This window comes from Lissotriton vulgaris, chromosome 8 (genome assembly GCF_964263255.1).
Source record: "Lissotriton vulgaris chromosome 8, aLisVul1.2, whole genome shotgun sequence".
Taxonomy (NCBI): domain Eukaryota; kingdom Metazoa; phylum Chordata; class Amphibia; order Caudata; family Salamandridae; genus Lissotriton; species Lissotriton vulgaris.
In genome coordinates, this window is record NC_141696.1 from 634797800 (window position 1) to 634815522 (window position 17723).

The 17723-nt window shown below is 44.4% G+C and overlaps 1 protein-coding gene across 1 annotated transcript in view; it reads left to right on the forward strand.

Moving 5' to 3' along the window:
• The window catches only part of POLA1 (DNA polymerase alpha 1, catalytic subunit), a 2033948-nt gene that overhangs the window by 47057 nt on the left and 1969168 nt on the right, over nucleotides 1–17723 (forward strand). The window contains exon 2 of the mRNA XM_086934515.1: nucleotides 6723–6847. Within this exon, the coding sequence (XP_086790641.1) occupies nucleotides 6723–6847 (125 nt within the window). The remainder of the gene's footprint in view (nucleotides 1–6722; nucleotides 6848–17723) is intronic.

The following is a 17723-nucleotide window of genomic DNA, read 5'->3' on the forward strand; positions in this document are numbered from 1 at the left end:
ACACACAGGCTCTGCAACGGCAGGCCTGAGACCTGTTTAAAGGCCTACTTAAGTGTGTGGCATAATCAGTGCTGCAAGCCCACTAGTAGCATTTAATTTACAGACCCTGGGCACATGAAGTGCACTTTATTAGGGACTTAAAAGTAAACTCAATATGCCAATTATGAATAAGCCAATATTAACAACGTTTAGGAAGAGAGCAGAAGCACTTTGGTCACTTTAGCACCGTTAACCATTGGTGGAGTCCTAAAGCCAATAAAAATGAATTCGGCAAAAAATGGGAGAAGGAAGGCTAAGAGCTTTGGGGTGACCCTGCAGAAAAGGGCCATTTCCAACAGGGGAACTAGGTTTTATCTGTGCACAGATCCTATGCCTTCCATTCTATGTCATAGGTCTTCAAACTGTGGGGCGGGCCCCACTGGGGGGGGGGGGGGGGGGGGCAGCATCCCCTCAGGGGAGGGGCGCACTCCACCCCACCACTTCTCTCCCATTGTTGCCTACAGCGCGAAACTCCACGTAAGGCTGAAAGTGCTTTACCCCCTGTCGCCTGTCTCGAGCTGCCCCTGAAGCTCGAGCTGCTGGGGGCTCGGCTGGGCAGTGTCTGGAGTCTTATCTCCAGCACGCCTAGGCTGTGCCTGCCTGGATTTCCGCAGCACCCCCAATAAAGAGAATGAGGAAATACACGTTTTCCAGGGAGGAAACATTCATAGCAGGAAACCGTACCAGGAAGGTTATCCAAGGCATTCCTATTTTCACCAGTGCAATAAAGGGGAATCCAGGTGGATTCCGGAATCAGCTAGTTTTTGTGAGCCTGTTTCCATAAGATGTGCCAGCCACTGAAATACGTGGACTGGGTCCCGGTACAACCTGCTCACACTAGGACACATTCAATGGTGTCCACACATTGTGTGTATTGCACGGAGAGAAGCAGCTTGTAGGGACCCAAGGAGATCTTAGGTTCAGTTCCAGCAGGGTGCGATTCAAATGCCTCACTTAATTGGCCATCAGTACTCGTTCGAATCTAATCCTCGCTGGGAGCTGGCTGGGGCCAAACACCTCAATACCAGTGCCACGGAGGAGGAAATTTAGCTGGTTACTTCACAAGTGCTTAACTGTGATTTGCAGATAGGTTTTTTGAGTTCCATCTCCGTATGCAAGTGATATGCATGCACTGAAGGCAGCTGTATCCTTCTATGCGTAATTACAGTAATCATTTATTACCTTACTAATAAGCGTCTACTACCGCCAAAATAGTAATATATTATGAGAGATGTAGAAAAGAACAGGAAAGGTCTAAACTTGTAATTTGCAGTTTACATGCTGCCGTTTGATTATGGGCCATTGCTCTTTAAGCTATTATAGAGACTTTAACTTGAAATATGCTGATAACACAAATATCTCTAATAAAAAGCAGTGGGTCTCTGCGCTTTCTACATAAATTACAAATCTGTGACTTTCATGTTAAAGGCTGCTGTTGTTGCTGCCACATTTAGGTGGGTCCTTTTTGCCTTGTTGCTTTTGGCTGCGTGCGCAGCCAGCCCTGACTTTTGGGACAACGGGCGTTTGAGCCCCATGGAAGGCCAGTTTTCCTGGGTCAGTACCTACTGTGATTCTTGTGCAGGGTGATTGCATAGTATGTTCATGATAGTGATTACCTAATGCCTAATGTGATTTATGCGTAATGTGCAATGCCTTTATGCCGGTTCTATACTTCTAAATGTGTTTTATGACTAGGAGGTTGTGTTGCCTAGTATAGTTTATGCTAGTCAGTTTGTTTCACTGCGCGACCTATGCCCAAGGTGGTTAGTATTGCATAGTGTGTACCTACCTTTTACCAGTGGTTACTGGTTGTGTTCTACAAGTATTAATTTGTGCTTTAGTTATTATATGTTCTACATCTACTATTTCTACTAAGTGCTGATTCTGACAGTGGCCCACGTGGCCCTGTCATGTGTAAATAACCCCCCCCCCTGTAAATACTGCCCAGTGCCAGTTGGCACAGTGTAATATGTATGATTATGATCTAATGTGTTTATGGTAATTCAAAGGCTATTTCTATATATAACCTTGTGTGGAGTTCCTTTTTGTGGTGGGCCTAGTGTGTTGCTGCTGTGTGTGTGTGTGTTGCACAAATGCTTTATACATTGCCTCCGCGATAAGCCTTACTGCCCGTGCCAAGCTACCAATGGGGTGAGCAGGGCTTATCTTGGCGTGTAACTCCCTTGCCCTGACTAGAGTTGTGGTCTCTGCCTGGCTTTGGCGCAAGCCTTAGCCAACCAGAGATCCCATTTCTAAAAGCTGCGATTTGCAGAAGGCACCTTGGCCCTCTTTGCTGTTATCTGATAAATCAAATCTGTGATCAGATAGCACACAGATCTCTACAGCAAGTGCCTTAACCACAGGAGTTATGTTACCCCATCATACCATGGTACTTGACTGATATACAACCATCTTAGCAGCAGGTCCTTACCCACGGAAGATATTTTAAAGGGCAGTCTGCTTTTGGCTAATTAAGTAAGCCCGATTTCTTGGGACCCCAGTCGTGGTGGCCAAACGAGATATTGCCGCGGCCTGGGCACAGGTCACCCCCCCCCCCCCCCCTAGCATAAGAAAACGTCGCTGAGGAGTAGATTGGTCCGCGGCTCAGACGGAGCCCTTACAGACTTGACTCTGCTGAAATGGGCAAAAGATGTTGTGATGTACTGTCCACACCCCAGGATAGGAAATGGATTCCAACAATGGACCCCCCAGTAACGAGGACAAAAAAGTTTGTGTAACAAAACCACATCATATGAAATAAAAACCTTTGGTGCACAAGATCGTCAGGTACATAATGTTGTGATCTTAAACATATTGTGCATTCAATGTCCCCTAGAGGTGTGTGTGTGTATATATATATATATATATATATATATATATATATATATATCTATATATATATCTATATATCACATATATATATATATATATATATATATATATATATATATATATATATATCTATATATCACATATAAAGATTAATATAAAGTTGAATTTAAAACTGATACAGTAGCGGAGTCAGTCTTGTAATATGGATTGTACCTCGAGGGTTGTGCATTTAGACCACTTAAGCAAAAAGACATAACATGATGCTAATCAAACCAGCTTGGGTCCATAAATTAACAGAAGATCAGGACCATAAATTGTTCAGTGTAATGTGTTAGGAACAAAGTCTCAAGGCTATCATGGTTTATAACATTGTAGGAGTATGGTATGTTTGCTGGGAATAGGCATAATGAAATGTGGTGTCCTGTAGCTCATGTTGGCATTATTCAGTGTTGAGACATGCCAATTGCGCATTGCTGGGTCCTGTTCGTTCAGGCTGTTGGCACTGGTGTCCAGACGCACCATCCATTTGGATTCTTGGATATTCAAGATCGAGGTGATGTTGCCCCCCCCTCCCCCCTCCCCCACCCCCCTTCGCCCCAGTTCTGCTTTTTATATTAGTGGACTACTAGTAGAGCCCCTGGGGCAGAACATCGGATCCTGCTCTGATGTTGGAGAATTCTTGCCTTATTCTTCTGTTGTGTCTGGCCCACATAGAACGATCCACATGGGCAGATTAACGCATAGATGTTCATTGAGCTGCAATTGGTGAAGGAGTGGAGAGCAATCGTGTGTTTGTAGATAATACTCTTGGTAGAAATGGTGGTATGGCATGCATTGCAGTATCCACACTTGTAATGCCCCTTTACCGGTGGCGAGTTCCAAAGTGAATGAATTGTCGGTTCAGTAGCAGTTTCTAAAAGGGAGTGAACCACATGATCTTTGACACCTCGCTTTTTGAAGGAGGGCATGGGTGGATTAAGTTAGTCAATTTCGTCCGCACCAAGTCCCAATGTTTGTTGATAACTTTCTTAATAGCATCGCTTCTGGTGGAGAAAGTTGTTACGCACATTATTCTCTGTGATGATGTATCTTTTCTCTCCCTGGGGGTTAGTAGAGTCTCCCATGGGCTGAACCAAGCTATTTTAATTGTGGGTTTGTAATACGCTAGAGTCGACTCCCGAAGGAGTATCTCTGCGCAGTAGATCGCTGGGGAACCCGTCCTGGCTTTCCCTGTGAGATGGTCCCTACTGGGTCCTCCAAGGTGAAACCAGGCATCCCCGGCGTATGTGGGGGGCCGTTGTGGAGATGAGGCAAGCTAATGCCCAGAGTTGCCGAGTGTTAGACCTGGTTAGAGTAGGCACCGAGATGAGAATTATCAAGTCCGCTGACCCTGGTCCACGACCCTGCCGCGTCGGTAATTGAACCCTGGTCCCGGGCCGTCCTCTGCTCTCGGGTCTGCCGCCTCTAACCAGTGAGCCACACCACTCCACTCTTTTCTGGGCTCTTTTAGCCAATCTTCTTGGATATCCTCTTGTCATCAGGCGGGTACTCACGGATGTGGCGCAACAGCCAGAGCCGATGACCGCGGAGCTGGGGAACCAATTCTTGGTGTTTTCTCAACATCCAGTGATTCTGGGCAAATCACTTAATCTCCCTGTGCTTACAAAAAATGAATGTGTGTCTGTGTAATGTAAAAGATGCTCCTGTAAAGCGCTCCAATACCTTTGGGTCATGTTCGCTCTATATAAAACTGAAGAAAATAGATCACAAAATGTTGGGATCACTCCCGTTTCCAGGTACTGCTCTAGACTGGAAGTGGAGCACAACCTGAGGATGGCAAAAGCAAGAATATATCCACACATTGTCCGTCTCTGTGGAGAAAAACAGGCACACTCACCTGTATTTTGGGAGTGTTTTTACTAATTATCCTACATTTTGTGTTTTTATGTGAAAAATAAAGTACCAATGTAATTTGTGTGCCAAGTTCTTTCTTGGAGACTTTTCGTTTGAACTTTATATTAAGCACATGCACTATGAAACATTAGTTTACTAAAAACACTTATTTTATTTAATCTTATTTACCTTACATGACCTGGGCTCTGCAGGAGAGAATGGCCTTCAATGATGCAGAGTACCAGCTTCCAGAACATTTTTGTCAGAAGGTGGGGGGGGAGGTGGGGGGGGGGGGGACGGGGGGGGGGCTCGAAAAGGGTTAGATGGGGGGGCTCAGACGACAAAAGTTTGAAGACCTCTGTTCTATGTAATGAGGCAGTTGTTCCAACGAAGCTCAATCAAGTTTGAGATTAACGTCTTAGAACAATTTTTGATACTCTGTATGTACCTGGTGGTAACAGTGTGAGGACAAAGTGGCTTTCCTGCATGCCTGTTGAAGATTATCACTGTGGGTATCCATATCAGTATGAAGGAGAGTATGGCTTTGCAGCACTTTATGGAAGAAATATTTAAGATTCTGAAGACAATGGATTCAACGTTGTAAATGACATTTATATTGTAACAGGAATGTTAAAGAAGTTGACAAAGACTGATGATGGGGTATTAATCAAAAAACGAAAGTTTTGAAAATTGAATCTAAGTTTCATAGTCCAGTCAAAGTGTTAAAGGTATGCAAGTCTGCTTTTCTGTTGGAGTATAAAGGATGGTGGAATAAGAATTATGTTGAGCAAGTACAACTCATGGTGAACAAGGTTCATTAACTTGAAAGTGAGACTGTTCATGACTGGTTTGATTTAGTTTCTTTGTCCAGAGACAAAGGATAGAATAGAGGACCATTTTGAAGTTCATTGCTTTAGGTAGGTATTGTTGTCAAATGAGGCTAGTCTTTCTCGACCAAAATTAGTGTGCACAGAAATGTGATCTGGATCACTGCCATTTAGTGAGGCAAGTTTCTTATTCCAATAAAGTGTGCACAGGAGTATGATCTACACCAATCAATTTAAAGGATTTTTACTTTTTGATATTAAAATGTTTTTAATACTACTTTTCTTCCTTTATAAAAGTGAAGATGTTATATATATCACTATTGAAGTATAGATGTTCGGATAATGTTTAGTTACCGTACGTTTAAATGGAATGTTATAATGTAACTAACTGTATCCAGGCAGTCACATCTGTGGTATCTTAGAGAACAGCTGTGGGCCATCTCACCTGGCCTAAACTATTCGTGTTTTCAACATTTTTTTCTTTGATAGACAAATACCTTAAAGAAGCAACCCTCCTCACATTATTGGATGTTTTCACTCGCACTGAAACACATACGCACTTTTGTGCCTTTTCAAACTTTGTCCGCCTAATGTGCATGTATACATATATCCTGCAAATGTACCTTTTGGTTCTTCCTAGTTATGAATCTCCTGACATTCACTAATTTTACGAACGACTTGTTCTATGCTAATAAAGGTATGCAAATTAAGTTGAAGGTTAGGCACAAAGTTTCCACATTGACCACGTGCGGTCGGTTACCTCACACAGATCTGACGTGCGCTGCTTCTTACCTTGTATTTTGTCACAGATTACATAACCTATGACCTCACCTATGAAGTTTTCATCTCACTCCAGACTTTTGGGTCCCCAGTCCCACCTACCCAGCCGCCACCTTTATAATTGCATCTTTCAGAGTCGCTGCAACTACTGTTCAATTAGTTATTTGTGTTAATGTAGGTTACTACAGTGAGCATGTACATGTGCTGATTAGGTCACCAGTTCTCATGGCTACCTAGGTAATTTGACTGGCTTGAATTTGTGCAGAGATTTCCAGAAAAAGTTGCTCTGTCAGTTGTACAATTGAGTCTGAGTCTCTTAACATCACTGTTTATTTTATTTTCCTCTCTAAGCTGTTTCGGACTCTGGCAGTTGTGCTGCCTCACGTTCCCGTCGTGAGAAGACTGATAAAAAAGGACGAAAAGATGCTCTGGAGCGTTTAAAAAAGGCAAAGGCTGGCCACAAGGTGAAATATGAGGTATGTAGGTGATTGTATTTGTAATTGTTTGTGTTTCGAATGTGTTTATTTATTTGTATTAAATTGTCATTGTTTTTCTTGGCATAAACAGAAGAACGGTATAATGCATAGTGCATGGCGCAACAGCTCAAGGTGACACGATGGTTATTACTCAGCAATACATTTCATGTAATTCCTCCCCCAGATGAAGTAGGCAAACAAACAACGAATATAATTGAACAGCCAGGTTAGTCGGATTGTCCTGCCTGAGGTAATCAAGAAATTACGAAATGGTGTCTAGATATCTCTCGGTCGGCAGGATGCAGACACAAGTCACTACACGGTTTCGGTTTCAAACGTGATTTAAGGCCGTTAACTCGCTGATGTATTCATATGAAAATTCGGAAATTGATCTACCCCCCCACCCTTCCCCGCCCACAGTTTGAGTTTGAATATATAACCTGGCATTTGTGATTACTTTTCTTTCGCTGACTGCAAAGGGAGAGGAGTTTTTAATGTGAATAATGTTAAAGACTTGCACGAGTGCAGGGAGCCTGAAAGGAAAGTATTTAGGTTGTCGCTTTTTTTGCCACAAACAAAATGTAAATGAACTCCGTTCCAAAAGCAAAAATTAATCACTTTTTTTGTAATTCTGAAGTGTGCTGGAAAAAAGTTTTAATAGGATCAAAACAAATCAAGATACTTGGTGATGCACAAATTATGAATATTCACAGAACCTCGATTTGCACACATTTGTGTGTTGTATAGTTTTATGATTATAATTGTATGTATGTGCAAAATTAGTGGCCATATTAGTGGAAAATGTGCTGTCTGCAAATGACCACGTACAACCACATAATGCTTTAGTTGCATAAAAAAAAAAAATCACCCCATGTGTCGATTTAAGGGTAGGTGGGTCATGAACGTTTGTCATTCTAAACAGTTTAGGAACCACTGATCTAAAGAATCTATCCACTTCTAAGGTATTTATCTGAGGCTTAATGTTGGTTGTCAACAAGTCTTAACTCCTATATCTTGACTCATTCATGCATTCCTTCCTAACGAGATTTAAAAGATATTTCATTTTTTTTAATGCGGCTCTCGCTCAAGTATTATAGTGCTTTTAATTGACTACAGCAGAAATATTAAGAAACCAAGCATTTAACAATGAACTTGTTGAAGAGAGAAAGAGGGTATTAGTTTTACGAAATCGGGACGGGAAAGGTCGCGCTGCACAAGGGACTACGTCTCCTGTCAACCCCTGTGTTTGGGGAGTGATATTAAGCGCGACGCCGGCTCGCAGCCCTTGTAGCCGCCAACAACCCTGCTCTGCGCGCAATAACACAATCCACTCACTGCTATCATAGCAGAAAAGGCCGCTTTTATTAAGACGGGTAAAAACTTTATCTTCATTTATGCAAAACTTAAAAACAATCATTGCCATCATCCCCACCCCTTTTTGCATTATACTTCAACAAAACATTTTAGCATAAGAATACCCCAGATAGGTCCAACAAAACTTGCAGAAATACACCCCACGAATGCAAAGCCCCATCAATTCCGTTCCCCTCCTTTGCTTACTGACCTTTCCCCACTCCCGAGGGATGGATAAGCCCGCTCCAGACTATCCAAACCCCCCACAAAACACCACCCAGAAAAACCACATAGTTTTCATGGCCCCGCCCAAGTGGCTGCTGAAAGAGAAAAAAATCATAAAACAGTTTTATTGCACCATAAATTTTTGTTCCAAAAATTAGCCAGAAAATCCTTCATTCCTAATAGATAATAAGCTTGACCCAGTTGTGATAAATGAACACCATCCTCTCTGAATAGATGACCTTCAGAACCTGTAATATTGTCGTGTGATAAAACTTTAATACCCATAGCTTGGCAAAAAAATGTCATCGCATGATTGAGCTTCCGTCTGGCCTTTTCCACAGCTGCGTGATTCCTTGCTCTTCTCCAATGCTTCCTATATATGAACTCTGTCTAGATCAAACATGTGCCCGGCCAATTGTTCTATAAAACTGCAAGGTCCAACTTCATCTGCTTAATAAGAGACCTGACAAGGGCACTAAATCGTTCTCACCTAAATGTATAATAAAAGTGTCCGGAAACCACGTGCAGAAGACAGTTAGCTAAAGTGGGAAACAAACCCGCCCATTGCATACCACCTTTACCCTTCCAAAGTACTTCATGCCCGTTGCTTGGAAGTCCGAGTGATCAGCCATATATCTGCTGCTCAGCAAAGCTCGCTGCCCATGTGTGCATTTTTGTTGACAATGGACCCTTCACGCAACCTGAACAGAAAAACAAATATTTGGAAGGAAACAAATTAGACAAAAAACAAGATCTCATTTCCTGACATAGCGAGTACAACAGGACGATTTCCACCTCCCAAACCTCCCTATATCCTCCCAACCCAACCTGGCAGCCTCAGTAGCCGCCCCGATACGAAAAGAGTGTGTGCCAAACATTAAAGGGTCTTTGCCAATTCTAACCAAGGACTTCCTTAACACAACTAATAAGTGGGTGCTAGAAATCTTATTTCCTTTGAAGTGACACAAAATTATACCAGGCTTGAAACCAGGGGACTTAGTGAATGACTCCCACTCTATCAAAGGACAACAATCCATGACCCACTACTGTTTAAGTGGACCCACACGCCTTTGCCTAGCTGGTTTGTTTTCAACATCCTCAACCAAATCCTTAGCTTACTTCCTTGTAACTGAACCTCACTGCTCTGAATGCCAGCCTGATCGTGCAGGCCCAATAATTCAGAAACCCTGAAAGCACCCAAAAATAACCAAATCATGCATAACCTAAAATGAGAAACCTCCCATTCATCATAACGGCAACATGATAACTGCAACAACAACTGTTGCAATAAATCAAGTCACTGATTCACGTAAGCGCAATGTATAGGCTCGCTCTCTGCTCCAACCTTTCAACTTTTCCCTTAACAAAACCTCCTCAACCGGATCATGACCCCACCATAATTGGCCATAAAAGGAAATCCCAGTTAATTTACCCGCATTGGTAGTGTGAGATAAGTCCTTGTTAATTAAATAACACAAACTATAGAATGAAACGTTTGTTACCATCTAAGTTTCCACAAGAACATTGAAATTTTCCATAACTTAAACATTCTTTCCAAGCCTGTTGATAGCTTTGTCTGGTGGAGGGAGCTATAGATTTCTCAACTAACTCGACGATCCTCAGTCCCCCAGCACCCAGTGCTCTGTGGAATCGGAGTTTTGAAGCTGTCCGCCCTTGGTGGTAAACTGCGAAATTTCTGCCAATTGAAGCGAGATAAAGCACCTGCTATAGATTTGTTGGTGCCTAGCTCTGAAAACAATGTTCAACTTAAGACTCTATAACATAAAAAGCCACAAAAGGCGTAATACCCTTAGATCTTTTGCTCTTTGTTTATTACTAAGATCTACCACATACATATTGTCAACGTGAAAAAGCACACATCTATCCTGAAATTCTCCCCCCCCCCCAACCAGCAAAGCAACAATCGGAGGGAATAATTCCAGGAAGGCAATACTGCACCCTTGTTGAAGCCAATGAGGAGGCGACCTTTCTGCACACCAGCGACCCTCTCAGAACAAACCAAAGCCACAAGCCCCTGACTCATCCGAAAAGAGTTGGATTTGCCAGATTATGTTGTCCTCAACAAAGAATAAGGAACCTCCATTAAAATCTTCAAGGAACTGTAGCCAAATAGAAAGATCTTCCCTGAAGGCCTTAGAAATTCTGATCCTGTGGTGGGGAAGGTAAGCCCCGGACATTGCCATCCCCAAACGCCTGCCGAAAGTCCTACCTGCCCTGACCACCCTACAGGCAAAATTTAAATAGCCCAACAAATCTTGAACCTTCCTGAGCTTAATCTTTTCTTTATCAATGACACTCAACAAAAAGAACCTGAATCTCTTAGACTGTTTGTCGGCTGAGAAGGTCCGTCATATCCTGTGTATCAATTTCCATTCCCAGAAAGGCTGGCTTGGTGCTGGGACCTTCTGTCTTTTCTGGGGCCAAAGGAACACCCATTCCTTAACAATGTCCTGAAAATTGCACAGTGCCCTTCTACACTGATCTGAATGGGCGGCTCCAATGAACATAGTCATCCAAATAATGACAGACATACGTATGGCCGCTCCTCTTAGTAAAGCACCATTGCAGAAAAGTACTAAACATCTCAAAAAGAGCACAAGACACCGAGCAACCCATTGGAAGAATTTTGTCTACATAGAAGGCCCCATTAAAAAAACATGCCCAGAAGCTCAAAATCCGATGGATGTATTGGTAATAAGCGAAAAGCTGACTGAATATCGCTCTTTGCCAATTCAGCTCCAGTCCAAACCATCCTTATCAATTTCAAAACGTCATCCACTGAGGTATAGGATACATTAGTATCAAAAGGGGAAATGGAATCATTAATGGACTGACCCTCTGGCGCGGATAGATGGTTAATCAAACGAAATTCCCCTGCCACTTTCTTGGGTACTAAACCCAAAGGTGATACAATCAAGTTTTCAAGAAGGCTCTGCCAAAATGGACCCGCTATTCTTCCCGCTTGTAACTCCGCATCTAATCTATTTTGCACAATCTGTGGTGACTCTTTAGCAGATTTAGGCTTGTTAGCCCATCGATTATACCTTGGCCCCTGATAACTAATCTTGAAGCCGTCTCTGAATCACCAAGAACGTTTAGAAGCAGCTTCAACCTCTGGATGATCACTCAGCCAGGATTCAAAACAGACAACCTAATTGGGGTATGAGTCCTTTGGAATAGGCTGAAATGCTGTACCCCTTCTCCCTTGAAATCTCCCCTGTTCCCAAAACCTTTGAGTGGTGAAACATTGTGTGATAGCATGTTTCCCCCCACATTGTGAACATTCATGCTTGAATCTACAGAACTGCCTGGTACAAAAACCCCGGTTAAAATTCCAACATGCTCCTGACACTGCAAACTGTCCTCTTTATTTATTATTTTATTTTTTTATTCAACATTTGTAGGGCGACTAATCATCCCCAAGGGGATCTCACGGCGCCTTGCAGCAAGAGAACCGACCCCCCCCCCCCTCCCCCCCCGCACAGCCAAAGCTCCTAGAACAGCCAAGTTTTTAGGCTCTTCTTAAAGTGCCCCAAAGACGAACAGCCACGCAATACTTCCGGAAGTTCCAATGGAAGGGGGCAACATATGAAAAGGCACGACCTCCCATTCTGACCTGGTTTATTTTACAGGGGACTAAGAGATTTTGATTACTCTATCACAGCTGGCGCCCTGGGATATATGCTCTCACCTTCTTTCTTCGGTAAGCCGGGCCAAGGCCTTGCCTTGCACTGAACACCAAAATTAGAAGTTTAAAGAATTGCTCTCTTCCTCACGTGCAGCCAATGCAGGCATAATAACAGCAGAGGATGGGACGGGGTGCGTCTGGGCTTGTTCAGAGCCAATCTTGCAGGGGTGTTCTGCAATATTTGGATCCTAGAAAAAAAGTTCTTCCCTGACGCCCACCAAGAGAGCGTTCCCGTAGTCCAACCTGCTCACAATCGATGCCTGGATGATGGTCTTTCTTGCATCCAGAGGGATCCAAGGAAAGACTTTCCTTAACGTTTTCAAGATTCCAAAGCAGGAGCTAGACCATGTTTTTACGTGATCCTCAGAAGATAGCTTACAGTTCAGTAGTATTCCCAAATTCCTAGCCTGATTAGTGGGGGAGGGAGAAATCCACAGTTCAGAGGGCCACCAATCCAGAGACCAGAATTCCCCCGCCTTCCCAAACAGGAGGATCTCCGTCTTGTTTGAGTTAAGCTGGAGAAAATTATCTATCATCCAGGCTGCTATGTTCAACATACAGATCTTAAACTTGGTTCTCGTGACCGATGGATCCGGATCAAATGGAAAGATCACCGGAGTCTCGTCTGCATATGAGATAGTCTCAAACCCGCAAGATCTTATGATGGCAGACAATGGGGCCACATAAATGTTGAACAGAGTGGGGCTAGGGATTGAGCCCTGGGGAACTCCCTTATCCAGTGGGGTGGGATCTGACATAAATGGCTACAGTTTAACCCGTTGGGATGTATTTGCCAGAAAGCTTTCCAACCACGCCGGTGCTTGGCCCTCAACACCGATCTCCTGCAGTCTGCCAAGCAAGATGGAATGCGAGATGGTGTTGAAGGGTGCCGACCGATCTAAAAGCACCAACATGGTGGGAATCCCTTTGTCCAGGGACATTCTAATGCTGTCTGTGACTTCCATCAGGGTTGCCTCTGTGCTATGTCCTGCTCGAAAACCAGATTGAGCAGGATTAAGAAGTTGATTCTGTTCTAAATATCTAAATACCTTCGCGCTACATGGCAGAAGAAAGATCGGCCTATAGTTTTTCATCTCTAATGGATTGGCTGACGTCTTTTTCAAAAGCGGTCTAATCAAGGACTTTTTCCACTTATCACGGAAGCTTGCCGTACCCAAAGAGAAGTTATAGACTGCCGTGAGCGAGAGGGCTAGAACAGAGGACAGTTCTGCCATCACAAAGGAAGGGGCACAATCTGCCTCTGAGCCGGATTTAGTGGCTGCCAGAGCCACCCTTACTTGCTCCATAGTGAAGCTGGAAAAAGAGACCAGCTTAGGTAGGGAAGGGACCCTGCTCGTCAGGTTGGGAGCCCTCACGGTCTCACTATCCCCCAGAGAATTGTAGATGTTATCTATCTTGTCTCTGAAGCAGGTGGCTATCTTATCGCATAGGTCTTGCGAGTGAGGGACCGCTGTACTGCTCACCATCTGATTGGTAAATTCTTTCAAAATCTTAAACAATTCCTGTGAGGTATTATTTGCCTCCCTAATCTGTACATTCAGATGTCCTCTCCTGGCGGTTTTGCAGTGACCTAGATAAGCTCTGTGTGCCAAATTATAGACCCACTTACCCTCCTTGCTTTTGGTTCTTCTCCACTTTCTTTCCTGAACCCTGCAACGTCCCTTCTCCTCTAAGTTTTTCTGAGTACCATGGAGCTGGTACTAGTTTCTCCTTTATCTTCACTGTTTTTAAGGGGGCAATGTGGTTGAGAGCAGTCTTAACAGCAGCCTCCCAGATCTCCAATGTTTTATTGCTGTCCAGCCCATCCTCTATAGAAGGGGCAGTGAAGGCTCCACGAATGCCTCAGGCGTGACCTTCCTCCAAGACCTATGCACATCCATCCTTCCCAGTGGCTTATGTTTGCCCTCTGGCTGAGTGTGGCTCTTCCAAACCAACCCTCCCCGATTTGGGCGAGGCTGAAAGGGCCGGTATGTAATTGGCAAACCACTTGCTGTATGTGTCGTTGTTGGTGGTTGGGTAGAGGACATCCACTGAAGCCAAATCTCCGCATCAACGTCACCCCAAGGTTTGTCATGGAATATGCTGACCCTGGCCCTAAATTCTTTGTCGTAACTGAGCCACACATATCCACCAAAGTGCATTTGGGCCTTACGAATTATATCCATGTATTTGAACATGGCAACCACCCTGTCTTGATTTCTTTCGCAATATACACTCTCATATATCAAGAAAGCTGACATCCAATTCTCAATGTTTTTGGGGACCCTAGGGTGTTTGGCAAGCTCCCATTCCTCTTCTTTGAATCCCTCTTTAGCTTGTATGTCCCTATGAAGTACTTTAAACACATCTACAAACTCATGTTGCCAAATGAAATTTTTTTTCTTACCGGAAAGGTGAGTCCCCAATGGCATTGTTTACCCAAATGAATATTCTGATCTTCACTCACCTTCACAGTACCAGAAATACTAGCCTCATCAACCTTTTTTAGCCTGACTAGTAGCAGTGCTTTCAACAGAGACGCTACCCAAAGCTGGAACCTGTGCAACCACATTCCCTACACCCTCCCCAGAAAGAACCACAAGTCAGAAGACAGCAATGCATCCCCAACACCCACAGAACTTCTATTGCGCTTGCTAAAAGCAGGTTGTGACCAAGAAGCCCACCAATGTGGCTTAACTGTCGGTAACGGACTGGAGCGTTTCTGAAATTCCTTGGGATCATCACGCTGACAATGACCGTGCCACTGTTCTTGATCCGTTGCGCTGTCCGCTCCTGACTTCTGCAACACACTAAGAACATTGCTTGCCCCGACACACCCCTTAGAAACTACATTCTTATGAATTGTAAACTGGGCAGTATCACCACCATGCTCCCCCCCCCCCCCCCCCCCTTCCCAATTCCCCTTCTTCCAACTCCTCATAATCACCCCATAATCCAATTGTTCATCATATAAGTCCAAACAAGTGTTGCTACTTCCAGTCACTTCCCCATCACCCACACCCCCATCATACAACCTCCAATTGGTCACAGACATCCGCTCTGGATGCCCAGCCACTGAATGAAAATCTGCTTGTGATCCGCCTTGTTTGTCTTTTTTTTTTTTTTTTTACCCAAACCCGCAAATTGCTCAGTAGTAGAACTGGAGACTTCAGCTGCTGCTACCTTCAAGCCGCTCTTGCCTGAGGAAGACCAACTCTCTTCCCCCCCCAACCCCCCAAACCCCCCGTACAGAGCTGCCACCTGTAGAAAGAAGGGTGTTCGAATGCTCAACCCATACCCACTGACAAGCCTGTGGCCCAAAAGATGAGTTGAAAGCAAACGTAGGCCGGCTAGGAGGAGGACAGAGTGTGGGAAAAATAAATTCGCTCCCAGATGAGACCCCCAACTGTTCAGGCTGATGATCCACATGAACAATATGAGAAAAAGGCTCTAAAACTAACCATGCACCGAAGACCCCTGGCCCTCAGAATGTACAGCAGAATAGGATTCCACAATTAAAGACAGAGCGCTGCAACCAGGGGGGCCTCTAGGCACAGGGGACTGTGAAACGGGATTATCCCCCACCAACACCGGCCCAGATACCATAAATCTATTTATTAATTGTGAGTTCCCTAAATGCTTAGGTGCAGGCAACAATACTGAGTCCTCCATATCGTCATCACAACTGTCGCTTGAATAAGCCATCAGAGAGGCAGAGCTCCTACCAGAAACTTGAGGTGCAATGTCAATTTTCTCACTGCCCACACTTAAACATGAAAATTTCATGCCAGCAATTACTTGCCCTCTGGCCCGGCTTGTAGGGGAGGGGCTCACCGGCAAAGAAACAGACTGACGCAATGTCTGTGAAACCCCGCTCTGCTTCATTTCTCCGGGGAGGAGCAAGGCAGACAGCTTCTGGGTGGTGGCAACACCCCTCAATGAAGCTCCGTTTTTATTTACCCGGCCTAGACAAGGGGCTGGGACTACCCCCCATCTGACCCGCCTCCGTTGCAGACGCTGATGAACTATGCGCCAGCAGCACCCCTGCACCGCTGCTCCGCAGGTAAGGACGGCCGCGTCTTTAACTGCCGCTAAATACTCCCCATTCACTGTCGACAGCGGAACTGCCGCGTGAAGGCTAACACGCGGTAACTGCCTCAGCCACCCTCCATGCTGCCTTTTATTTATTTATTTATGCGTTTTTATATAGCGTGGACTTTACCCAAAGATGTCAGATCGCTTCACAATAGGAACAGAACTGATACATGAGAACATTACAAGTGAGCAAATTACAAAGCAAAAGTTACATTACATCATTACATGAGGCAAAAGTGACAATCGTGAGTGAACAAAGTACAAGAGGTAGCAAACGGTGCATTGCATGAGGAAAAAAGACATGTGTCAGGTTACAAGAGCGTACAAAGTACAAAATGGAGGTATAATACTGCAATAAATGGAGGACACTCAAACACAAGAACAAACGTTACATAGGCAATGGTCGCACTTGTGCAAGTATCGAAAGCAAACAAAAAGCAAGAGGTAGCAAACAGTGTGTTACAAGAGAAAAGTGATGTGTGCATGTTACAAAAGAGTACCAAACACAGGTAACGGGTAGTACTGCAATAAATGGCAGTCTATCAAACCACAAGAACACACTGGGAAGGCACTTCCATAGTCACGGAGAATAGAAATTTTCTAAACTAAAAAGGTCTTCCTTCAGATAATAGAGGGCATGAATTAACTTTGGAAGTGTCTTTGAAGGAGGAGAACTTTGAGGTCATTTTTGTAGTCCTGGGAGGAGGTGGTGGTGGTCCGGAGCTGATGCGGAAGTGAGTTCCAGATTCTCAATGCGTTGCCTGAAAAGGATTGGGCCATTGATCTTTCCTCCTTGAAAGTGGGAGGTTCAAGCAGAAGCTTTTCTGCATTTCATGATAGTCTAGAGCCTCCAGAGAGATTCAGTTTATTCGCTAGGTAGCGAGGAGAGGAGGAGTGCAGGGCTTTGTGTGTGATGCAGGCAGTCTTGTAGATGGATCTTCCCTCTATGGGAAGCCAGCGGAGGGTGGATAACAAGGGTGTGATGTGGTCAGTTCTTTTGGCCCCATAAATGAAGCGAGCTGCTGAATGGAGAACAGACTTAAGGGGGGACAGGTGGGATTTGGGGAGGCCAGTAAGTAGAGAATTGCAGTAGTCCAGTTTGGAGAGGACCAGCGATTGGACCAGGGTTTTAAGGTCATGCTCCGGGAGGAAGCGGCGGATCCCCCAAAGAAGGCGCAGTTGGTATCGAGCAGACTTTGCAATTGAATTAATGTGGTAGAGTAGATTGAGTTTAGTGTAGAGTATGACACCAAGGGATTTTGGGCTGTTGACAATGATGGGTTTATTGTTCAGTAGATTCATCTGGTCCATCCATGATTGAACCGGGGGAGTAGAAAGTGAGGATGAGAGGAGGAGGAGGAATGCAGTTTTGGAGGGATTCAGAATCACTTGATGTGTTGACATCCAGTTTTGAATGGAGTCCAGAGTAGAGCTTAGGACAGGGAGATCGTGGGTGGAGGCAACCTTGAGGTAGATTTGAGTGTTGTCTGCGTA